This window comes from Topomyia yanbarensis, chromosome 3 (assembly GCF_030247195.1).
Source record: "Topomyia yanbarensis strain Yona2022 chromosome 3, ASM3024719v1, whole genome shotgun sequence".
Taxonomy (NCBI): Eukaryota; Metazoa; Arthropoda; class Insecta; order Diptera; family Culicidae; genus Topomyia; species Topomyia yanbarensis.
The window spans coordinates 13,744,217-13,756,575 of NC_080672.1; the positions used below are offsets into that span (position 1 = coordinate 13,744,217).

Below are 12,359 nucleotides of genomic sequence, written 5' to 3' on the forward strand. Positions count from 1 at the left end.
TATAATCAGTAAACTTACAAAAATGTTGACAATGAATGCAGACGGCGGCTCAAACCTTCTTAACAATTTGAACAACGTCCTCATCGTTCAGCACGTGATCAATGCCTACCTTCTGCGGTTGATGCTTCACAGATGAACCCCAGACGAGAGCGCTACAATAAATAATAGTCAACTCAAAGAACAGTGAAAATAAGCATAACTCGATACTCACTATTTGAATTCCTTCGCAATTGTCCGGTGCAATTTATTGCAAAAGTTCTCGATAGTTGTGTGCTCGCTGTGTAAAACAATCGGTGAACTGTAATCCGGTAGTTGCCCCTTGGGTTTGGTATAACTGAGAATAAAACAGACCAATAAATTATTCAAATTCTTAGATAAGAAAATTATTTTACTCACATTCGCACAAGCTCCAGATATTTCCACATCATCTCCAGCAGATCGTCAAAGTTCCAATGGTGATGGGCGGAAATTGGCACGCAGTGTGGAATCTTGTAAATCACATCCAGCTCTTCAATGCTGATTTGATCAATTTTGTTCAGCAGGTAAATGCACGGAATATAGATCCGATTTCCCTCAATCACGTCAATCAAATCGTCCGTCGTGGCATCATATTTGAGCGTAATGTCAGCGTTATGGATTTTATACTCGGACAGAATCGACTTGACGGTATCCAGATCCAGCTCGGACTGACTCACAGTCGTGTTTAAATTGACCCCACCCTTGTCCTTTCTCCGATAGCTAATGTTTGGCGGTTGCTTGTTCAACCGCAGCCCAAAACCTTCCAACTCATGCTCCAAAAGTGCCTTGTGCGTGAGTGGTTTCAACACATCCAGTACCATGAAGATCAAATTACATGTCCGAGCGACGGCAATCACCTGTCGACCACGACCCTTGCCATCTTTTGCACCTTCGATGATTCCCGGCAAATCCAACAGCTGAATCTTGGCCCCTTTGTACTTAATACATCCCGGAACGGTTGTCAGCGTTGTAAACTCGTAGGCTGCCACCTCCGAGTATACACCGGCCAAGTTGGATAGGAGCGTCGATTTGCCCACTGACGGAAACCCGACGAAACCTACGCGAGCATCTCCGGTTTTGGAAACTTCAAAACCCTGCTCAGAAGCACCGCCACCCCCTTTCGGAGTAATCAGTTCTCGCCGTAGCTTTGCCAGTCGAGCCTTCAGTAAGCCTAAATGACCAGCCGTGGCCTTGTTCCGCTGAGTACGGGCCATCTAAATGGGTGAGGCGAAAATATTCCTGTATAACCTCATCTGTTTATTTTCTTCATTAACTTACCTCGGCCTCGATTTGGGCGATCTTTTCCAAAATCGTACTCATTGCGAAAGTTCGACGTTGACCGCAGACAATTCACAGTAAAAATCGGTTCAACGTTTAAGAATAAACGAAGAATAAACTCCCGAAACAAAAAAGGGACAATGTGTCTGCACCGCAGAAGCGAATCCGATCATGCAATGGAAATTCTGCACGTCAACAGCGAATGCCGCTCGGGCACTCTGTGCTGTCATGCTGCAACATATTTTTTGACAACTGAGATGACGTTTGGAACTGATTTTAGTACATTTGGATTGATACACGCACAGTGGAACGGGTGTTCTCAAAAATCGGAAAAATAAAAGTACTGAATTTCCGTGAAAATTGATGCCTGCATTCATTTTCAAAAATTTTAATATTATACGAAAATTTTGGAATCTACACTATTTTTTGTTGAACTGATGGTTAACAAATGAGATCAACGAGTTGTCTTTTTTCTTCCAGAACCTTTATCCACAGAGAACAGACGTCCATCTTCAGCATTCAACTTGTGTAAAAATCCCTAACGTTTTCGAAGGTACCCAGTCAAACCGAGAGTCAAACCATTCCGGAACCGGTTCGGAATTCTGAGTTGATTCAGTATGGATCCTAACTCAAATGCATCAACCGATTGAGTCGGAATCGGTTGTTTCCTTTCAGCCAGATTCCATACAGGATTTCGAATCGGTTCCGGAATGGATTTAATGGATAGTTGGGATAAGTTGGTGTGGCGGCGCTAGTGTTTTAACGTGCATTCATTCAAAAGTTTACATAAATTGTATTACCATATCATGGATGTCTGCCAGTAACTATAATTTTCACTGTGACAGTACAGTAAATTTACAATAATTTACTGTAAAGTCTCATGTGATTATAAAAACAAGAAACTTTAACGTTTCGACTTTTAAAGTAAAAAGGGGGGTGGTTATGTATCTTAACATTAAACAAAGTGATTTTTTCCTTGCAAACAGTAAAATGTAATGTGTATTTACTATATTCATTTTTCTTGTAAATCGACTGTGAGAATACTGCATGGAATAATGATTAAACCGTAATAACCATAATATATTTTGTTTTATGGTTGTTTGTAGTGTGAATACTATTGTAAATTTGTATACAGGTGTTTTCTGTGCTTTATCTGATTAGTTCAAGCAAGGGTGTCAAATTAAGTATCAGCACATCGTTCGCTGGATTATAAATCGTAATTCCAACGTGCGCGCCAATGTTGGCATTCATCACGGATGGTTCAGTTACGGAGAACAAACCATCATGGTTTTATCAAAATTAACAGTCTATTCAAAAGTGATTCAGGTGTGCTATTAAGTTTGACTACTTACAGACCCTGTTCACTTTGACAAAATTCAGTCTTCAGTTCAGTAACGCCATCGAACGAGTTCACATTGAACTAATCATATGCCCATTTCAGACACTCACACTACTACAGATTATCATAATGCGCCCGCATGTGACTGCTGTCATTTTTTCTGTTCTTCGCTTCAATTCACACGGCGCGTTTGGAAATATCGTTCTGCTCGCACCAACGTGAGAGCGAAGAAACAGGGCAGATAAAACGAAATCATCAAAGAGAAAGGAGCACATCCTTCTGAAGCGGTAAAGAATGGCGGGTAGCAACTGGAAAAAGTATACTGAGAGTGTCTTTTTGAAAAGTACTTTTCGGTTCTCGTTTTCATCCTGCGGCTGCCAATACAGATTGGAGAGATCGATAGAAAAAGTCAGTCGGTCGGTGTGCGCATTATTTTTTTTTACATAATGAAGTGATCGGTTAGTTCCTTAAAGATCCACACGCCAATATTTTTCAATTATTATATGCTGCCTCCAAAATCCGTAGCACTGTAATAGCCTTGGCCTATTTTGGATTTAATTTCCTGTAGAAATGTTCACTATTAACGATATGCTCGAAGATTTTATGAATGATAGAAATAGTTCTCCAAGCAAAAATCATAATTTGCTTCATTAGTACAATATATAAAAAAAGTAGTAGTATTTGGAAATCGTAATTTCTGCACTCAACATTACATGAATATAATATTCGAGATATCGTTTATTAGAATACGATTCTCACAAACGCAAGCCTCATAGGTGCTACCCGAAGTTAGCCGCGATCAAGCACGCAAAAGAATTGTGCATGTTTGATTCTATAAATTATTTCTTCATTTTTAATCGATAAAAATTCTTTATTGTGAACCAAGGAATTTATTAAAGCAAACTTATTTTTTGGTTAGATCAACCAAAATATCTTTTGAATCAATCTTACAAGTTTTGTTATCTGTGCTTTTCGAAGATCGACAAAATTATTGTTTGTTCCAAACAAATCAGTGATTCTAACAAAAGCATGCAGCTAATTGATTCAGAAGGACTGAATGCATTACATCAACAGTCCTTGTTGAATTGAAACAAATAAAAAATAAAAGTTGCTACGAAGAAGAAAACTTTTTCCACGTTCGTCAATGCTGGAAAACTTCGCTATTTTTAAATCAGGGAATTCAGTTTTCGGTGAATTCGTATAGTGCTCAGATTTTCCGGACTCGAAGGGCGCAAGTGCAGCTTGAAAATAATCATGATGTCGCACAAAGGTTAGTGAATAAATTAAGTCGAATGCACACGGTGCGTTTTATGGTGCCTTCCTCTATTCCAGGACTCAACCAAAACACCTTTTGTGGCTTAAAAACGACAATCGCAGAACTGAAAACACGTCACCGCACCAGAGATAAATAATACCCGTTCGAGAGGGAAGTTTCCTGTACTTCACCATCTCTGGTCCAACAGGAAGACACAGCGTATTCGTGCGCCTTTTGCAATCTTTTTGGAAAAGCCGAGACTCTGAAGCACTATAGCGCATATCTGGAATAAACCACGCGCACGGCGTGTACTATATAAAGGGACGGTGATTGGAATCGTATGCGCTGCATGTAATAAAATTTCATGTCATTCCAAGCAAACCTACTCCGGAACAGGTTTGGAATCCCTTATGGATTCTCGCTCAAATGCAACAAACGGTTGAGTCGGAATCGGTTGTTGCCTTTGAGCTGGAACTCATAATGAATCCATTCAGAATTCCTAACCGATCCCGGAATGGGTTTGACTGGGCCATACTGCATCCATTCAGGATTCCGAAGCGGTTCCAGAATGATTTGACTGCGTAAAATTAATGCGTTTGTAGCCTGTTTTTAGAGAAAGGCCAATAAGTCAATGGCAAGTATTTACTTTGTGAGGTTTATTTGTACTGATGTTATCTGTTGTCAGCGAGTAATGGTTTGTTCTAAATTTGTCACCATGACAGTTGGCCTTTGGTTCCTATTAAAGAATAGGCATATTTTATATACAATAAAATTGGTTTTGCTTCAATATTTGCTATGCATTGATTCAAATATTTGTTGTGTTTAAAACAATAAAAGATATTATTTGATTTAACAAAAATGTTTTTTGTATTGAACATTTGACATGCATTGATCCAAATATTTTAATAGTTTTATTCAACAAAATAACCTCATTGATTCAACAAAGTTGTTTGTTGTTTCGATTGTTGTTATGATAAAATCAATAAAAATTTTTGTTGGTCCAACTATTTTCCATGTTTGATCCAATAAATTCTTCAGAATTATTTCAACAATTGTTTTATTTATATAAACATGTATTTTTTATTGAACACAGAACAACTTGGTAAATTTATTATTTCAACCCTCATATTATTTGACATTAAAAATTATTTTTCTGCGTGAGTGTAAATGGATTGATCGTTTCATTCCGTTCTGCTGGTTGAATGAGAACTCGAAAGATGGTGCTGCAATCACCAAAATGATGTTTCGAAGGTTTGTTCGTAGAATTTGACAGTGGGATATCTTGTACTTTATCATCTTTGCTACTTATTACATAGTGCTTTCAAATTGGCCGACATAGTTGCCAGCAAAAATGTGCATCATACGCCAACCATTCAATCAAAAGCTTAACAACCATTTCCAATATGGTTCGTTTAACGATAGAATAACCATTGCCTGGTAAAATATCGAACATAAGCATTATCGTTTTTCCATACTTGACCATACCAATGGGAGCGGGTTATTTGGCATAAAGTCATTTGACATAAGGTCATTTGGCATAATGGACGTTTAGCATAACGGACATTTGGTATAACGGGCATTTGGCATAATTTTGAGAAATGATCATCCTGAAGGTCATTTGGCATAACGGACATTAGGCACTTCTGGAAAACGTTTGGCATCACGGACATTTGCTTAGTGATCTCATTCAAGGTCATTTAGCATAACAGATAAATGTGTGGCTTTCATTACCTGATACTGATTATATTTCCAGCGAATACATTCTTTAGCTGAGTTTGCCTTCTTTTAAGTATGAGCAGATCTTTTTAGTTTCATTTTTGAAATTCTTGTGTTTATTCATTTTCGCTATTATTGATTGGATTGTTTGTCTATCTCGCAGAAAAAAGATTTGTAGGTTCAATAAAATTATGCATTAAATTCAATAAATTAAATTATTGGTCGGGAGACAATAAAATTATTTATTGAATTCAATAAAATTCATTTACTGTTTCAATAAAACAAAATTATCGTTCCGTTTTTCAATAATTATTTTATTGAAATTAAAAGAAAATTATTGATACTAAAAATGTATTTATTGAAAGCAAAAATTTGTTGTTGTTCTAATAAAAAAATATTTTCAAACCAATAAGTTTGTTTGTTAAAGTGATAAACAATAAATGATTGGATTCAATAACACATATTTTTGGTTTAAATGCGCTATTTTTTTTCTGCGTGATGAATAGTTAGTTGAAGTATAGTGTAGACTTTACAGGCTTTTGTTGATGCGGCCCGCTAGAACCGCGATCTACCAGACGTATGTTGTGTTTTGGTTATCAATATTATGACCGCCAGTGAGTTTTAGCTTTCTAAATAGTGTTTCAATAATTAAAATTATCCCTATTATCCTTCTGTATATTATAAGCTGTTCCTTCTAATAATATAACCACAGAGAACAGACGTCCATCTTCAGAATTCAACTTGTGTAAAATCTCTAACGGTTTCGACGGTAGTTGGGATATCCAAACCAAGTGCGCTACTGTCGTCATGTTTTTTGTTGCTGAGTTCGACTGAATTGACAGCGGTTATTCCTCTACCCAGTCAAACTAGTCCGGAATTCCAGCTCAAATGCATGAACCGATAGAGTCGGAATCGGTTGTTTTCTTTGAGCAAGATTCCATATTGAATCCATTCAGGATTTCGAACCGGTTCCGAAATGGATTTGACGGATAGTTGGGATAAGTTGGTTTGTCGGCGCTAGTGTTTATCATATATTAATTCAAATGTTTACACACGTTAAATATTTTAGTTCGATCATGGATGTCTGTTCTCTGTGATATAGCGTTCGATCCAGAAGATAGTTAATTTTATCATTGCTGATGTTCGCCAAGTCTTTCAAACGATGATTTATTGAATAAACTTACATATATTGAAGCTTCGGGTGCTCTAGCACTTGGCTTTGCTGCATAACCGGGACTAAGGTCGGAAGCGGCAGCCCCTCGCAAGCACTAGTTTGCCCAGACTACTCAAACATAGGGGCTCTGAATCAGTTTAAGCCCAACGGAGAGACTGCGATGTTGGAAAGGACGTGACTTGAAGTAACCACATTCGGCGTAAATATTATTTATTAACTTGTAAAGAAGAACAAACTAATTAATTTTGGGTGTTCAGCAGTAGCACAGCTCAAAATTATGCCGAATAACCTTACTTCTCCCACAATCTAAAATTACCTATGTTTCCCTGTAGATAAAAAAATGACAAATGACCATCAGTGTGATCACTTCTCAAAATTATGCCAAATGTCCGCTATAACAAATGTCCGGTAAGCCACATGACCCTCACTTTACGCAAAATTAGATATTATGCCAAATAACCGTTATGCCAAATGTCCGTTATGCTAAATGACAAATGTCAAATGACATTATGCTAAATGCTCTCATGCCAAACAAACCAGACCCCATACATCGGCCCCATCGAAAAGTTGACAGTTGATTAATTTCCAGGTCGACCGCAGCGTTGTCAATGTTCCAGATTTATCTGGAATCTTCCAGATTTTTCCCAACTGAACAGACATTCGTGTAAGCCAGATTTTTTAAATTTTTCCAGATTTTTTCATATATATTGAATTCTACCCTACACCCCAGCGCGAGGGGCAAGCATTATTTTTTCAATACGACGCAGTGCCAAAAGTCTTACATAATTAGTTACTTTAAGTACCATAAAGTACATTAAGTACCGCAAATATTCCAAAAAGTACGCGTCAAATTCATTGTATGGCTGAAACTATTGAAAAAATATTTTTTTTAATTTGTTTCCTTTTAGGACAACAACATATCCAAACTCATGAGACTAGTACGATTTTATAGGTTGCCTCGTCAGATCTACTATAATTTGCAAATGAAACGGGATTGGGTTGGATAACTGTCAGTTTGTTTCCTGAATTTAATTTGTTTTTTTTTTTGGAATTTAAAATCAGTAAAGAATAATTGAGGTTTAAAAACATATGAGTGTACTCGGTAGGACACCCGCTATGAATTCATACGAAAAACTGAAACAATTTTTGCAAATTAAAGGTCCCTATTAAAGTAAATAATGAGAGCAATTAACAATACTTCTGTTATACTTAATAAAGTACTTACAATGTAATTAATGTCAATGTGTACGTACTTAAAGTATTTAAAGTGCAACTTGGCGGTAATTAAATTTTTTTGAGTATTGTGAATACGAAGGCGCTGTACTTAAAATCGTTTCAGTAACTAAAGTACAATGAATTTAACGCGTACTTTTTTTAAATTTTTTGCGATACTTAATGTATTTTACGGTACTTAGGACCAATTTCTTCATCCTTGCTTAGCGCTTAAGCCAGGTTTAAATGTACTGGTGAACCTGACTTAAAAGTTAAGCGAGGGTGAAGAAATCGGCCCTTAAAGTAACTAATTATGTATGACTTTTGGCACTGCGTCGTATTGAAGATTTAATGCTTGTCCTCGATAAAATCCTTAAATATCGGATACACGGAAGAAATTGGAAATGGTAACTAAATTGAATTATTTTTATAATGCAATATATATATATATATATATATATATATATATATATATATATATATATATATATATATATATATATATATATATATATATATATATATATATATATATATATATATATATATATATATATATATATATATATATATATATATATATATATATATATATAAATATATAAATATATAAATATATATATATATATATATATATATATATATATATATATATATATATATATATATATATATATATATATATATATATATATATATATATATATATATATATTGGTGGCATTCGCAATATGGTGATTATATGAATAGTTTGAAAATAGAGGACGACCTGCGGACCCTTCGAAGACTGCGAGGCTGGCGACAACTAGAAATGGACCGAGTGTAGTGAAAACGGTTTTTGCATACAGCAAGAGACAACAAGGCTCTAGCCTGAACGGTAATTAACACGCAAAAGAATTGTGCATGTTTGATTCTATAAATTATTTCTTCATTTTTAATCGATAAAAATTCTTTATTGTGAACCAAGGAATTTATTAAAGCAAACTTATTTTTTGGTTAGATCAACCAAAATATCTTTTGAATCAATCTTACAAGTTTTGTTATCTGTGCTTTTCGAAGATCGACAAAATTATTGTTTGTTCCAAACAAATCAGTGATTCTAACAAAAGCATGCAGCTAATTGATTCAGAAGGACTGAATGCATTACATCAACAGTCCTTGTTGAATTGAAACAAATAAAAAATAAAAGTTGCTACGAAGAAGAAAACTTTTTCCACGTTCGTCAATGCTGGAAAACTTCGCTATTTTTAAATCAGGGAATTCAGTTTTCGGTGAATTCGTATAGTGCTCAGATTTTCCGGACTCGAAGGGCGCAAGTGCAGCTTGAAAATAATCATGATGTCGCACAAAGGTTAGTGAATAAATTAAGTCGAATGCACACGGTGCGTTTTATGGTGCCTTCCTCTATTCCAGGACTCAACCAAAACACCTTTTGTGGCTTAAAAACGACAATCGCAGAACTGAAAACACGTCACCGCACCAGAGATAAATAATACCCGTTCGAGAGGGAAGTTTCCTGTACTTCACCATCTCTGGTCCAACAGGAAGACACAGCGTATTCGTGCGCCTTTTGCAATCTTTTTGGAAAAGCCGAGACTCTGAAGCACTATAGCGCATATCTGGAATAAACCACGCGCACGGCGTGTACTATATAAAGGGACGGTGATTGGAATCGTATGCGCTGCATGTAATAAAATTTCATGTCATTCCAAGCAAACCTACTCCGGAACAGGTTTGGAATCCCTTATGGATTCTCGCTCAAATGCAACAAACGGTTGAGTCGGAATCGGTTGTTGCCTTTGAGCTGGAACTCATAATGAATCCATTCAGAATTCCTAACCGATCCCGGAATGGGTTTGACTGGGCCATACTGCATCCATTCAGGATTCCGAAGCGGTTCCAGAATGATTTGACTGCGTAAAATTAATGCGTTTGTAGCCTGTTTTTAGAGAAAGGCCAATAAGTCAATGGCAAGTATTTACTTTGTGAGGTTTATTTGTACTGATGTTATCTGTTGTCAGCGAGTAATGGTTTGTTCTAAATTTGTCACCATGACAGTTGGCCTTTGGTTCCTATTAAAGAATAGGCATATTTTATATACAATAAAATTGGTTTTGCTTCAATATTTGCTATGCATTGATTCAAATATTTGTTGTGTTTAAAACAATAAAAGATATTATTTGATTTAACAAAAATGTTTTTTGTATTGAACATTTGACATGCATTGATCCAAATATTTTAATAGTTTTATTCAACAAAATAACCTCATTGATTCAACAAAGTTGTTTGTTGTTTCGATTGTTGTTATGATAAAATCAATAAAAATTTTTGTTGGTCCAACTATTTTCCATGTTTGATCCAATAAATTCTTCAGAATTATTTCAACAATTGTTTTATTTATATAAACATGTATTTTTTATTGAACACAGAACAACTTGGTAAATTTATTATTTCAACCCTCATATTATTTGACATTAAAAATTATTTTTCTGCGTGAAGGTAAGTATGGTACCGAATCCCAGCTTTTTCGCAATTTTTCTCCGTGTTTTACACAGCTGAGCACTTAGCTGACAAAGCTTGTACCGAGAAGTACAAGTGACGTTTGTTTTGCTAGAAGTGACGTTTGTTTTGCTGAATTTCGGAAAATATATCACTGAAAACAGTTAATCAAAACTTCATTGCTGAGCTATCAGTTGAAAAATTTTGCTAACTGTTCAGCCCGAGGGGATCGACACTCCTTGATTTCGACACAGATCTTTCAATAGGGCCAAAGTCGCAATGTACTCAAATGGAGAAAAATCAGTTTCAATATACGGCGATGCTTTTCTAAATGTAGTTTTTATTGTAGGTATAAATTACTTTATGACCATGTTTTTCCGGAAGCATCTATGGTTAAACCTTATGACAATATAACAAAGAATTTAATTCCTATGTGCTTTTAGTGGGTAGAAACTAAAAAATGCTTACGCCCAATTTGCATCCCAGTCGTGATTTCGCCCTTCAGCAACCACCATTTGCGGAAGGGCTAAACGGTGTACATAATTTTCAGAAGGGCGCGGTAAAAGGGCTAAACTGACTCTGTCTTGCTGGGTAGGGCTGGGTAAATGGGCGAGCTTGACAGTATACTTTTTAATAGGGCTCAGCAAATGGGCGCATAGAAACCCAATGTAAATGATAGGGCGCGTGCATCTTTTCTTCGAATTTCATGAAAATATCGAAATATTCGAATGTTTATGTGCAACAACTATCGAGTAGACATGATCCTAGTAGATATTGCTTATCATTTATATAATAGAACCGCCGTTTAAAGAATAATTTTGTGAATAATAACCGTACGCCCGGTTCTGTCAAAAAATGTAAGTTTAGCCTTCATATTCCATATGAGAAGAAGGGCCTAAGTCGAAATCTCGAAGAAAATGCATGTTTCGCCGTTTTGTTTTCTTTAATTATAAATCGAACTAAAAACAAATTTAACTAATTTTCACCTCAATCTTGTAGTATTTTTGTCGCATAATGTCATAATAGCGAAAACGCAGTTTGTTTACATTTGCGATTTAAGCCCTAATGAAAGATCTATGTCGATTTGTTGATGAAATGAACATAAAATTTATCTTTCTGATTGATAAAGATTTACATTAGTTAGTTCAAAATGGATTCGCATTTTCAACATTGCCAAAAGATAGTGTCAAATGACCGAAGATAATTTGAAATGTGTCATGAAAAACAAAATGAAATGCTCGAAATTCACGTTTTGACAGCTTCAGCGCTCGATGAAACCAAAACAAAACATTTCCAGCAGCATAACTGCATGACCAAATCAAAACAAAAACAGAAATTTTGTTGCCAGAATTATTGAAAGATTCAAACATTGAGTAAACAGAGTTACCAGTTTCATCAAAATCGTCGAAATTCGAGCAAAATTTGCTTGAGATTGGATGGATTTGTTCTAATTTTTTCGATTTTTTTAACAATGCTCGATTTGTTAGAAAATTGTCAAAATTTTCTGAAATCACCGGAAAAAGTACGAATTCGTGTAAAACTGAACGGAATAAAACAATCATTATGAAGTGACGTTCCCCTCGGTTCAGCCAGCTGTGCGGAAATAACCGAACCGGTATATCGAAGGTCTTTAAAAGTCCGATAAAACCAAGAGGGTGACGTGACGTCATATTGTCGTAGCCGACATAAGAACTTTGCTTGTAACGAAATTAATTCTAAATACGAACGAGGAGCACTTTGGTTTACATCAAATCAGTTAAAGTGTTCATTGTTTTCTTTTGTTTACTGCTACTATTGTTTGTTGATGACATTTTAAGCGATTTTGACGTTGTCAAACTGACCCCCATCGATCGGTGGAAAAACAATGT

At 35.7% G+C, this 12,359-nt stretch overlaps 1 protein-coding gene across 1 annotated transcript; it reads right to left on the reverse strand.

Moving 5' to 3' along the window:
- Positions 1-19: 19 nt before the first annotated feature.
- Positions 20-1,502, reverse strand: LOC131690929 (GTP-binding protein 128up). The gene is made up of 4 exons (XM_058977015.1): positions 1,297-1,502; positions 397-1,232; positions 212-334; positions 20-152 (listed from the first exon to the last, which is right to left on the reverse strand). The coding sequence occupies exons 1-4, from the start codon at positions 1,336-1,338 to the stop codon at positions 50-52; spliced, it is 1,104 nt and encodes a 367-aa protein (XP_058832998.1). The 5' UTR covers positions 1,339-1,502; the 3' UTR covers positions 20-49.
- Between the last annotated feature and the right edge of the window lie 10,857 nt (positions 1,503-12,359).

What these genes read in the sequence shown, in the direction of transcription:
- LOC131690929 (XM_058977015.1), bottom strand. Translation starts at nt 1,338, where the DNA reads ATGAGTACGATTTTGGAAAAGATCGCCCAAATCGAGGCCGAG. An exon ending in TATCTGGAGCTTGTGCGAAT is followed by an intron (nt 335 to 396) that starts GTGAGTAAAATA and finishes TTTTATTCTCAG; the next exon opens with TTATACCAAACCCAAGGGGC. An exon ending in ATTGCGAAGGAATTCAAATA is followed by an intron (nt 153 to 211) that starts GTGAGTATCGAG and finishes TATTTATTGTAG; the next exon opens with CGCTCTCGTCTGGGGTTCAT.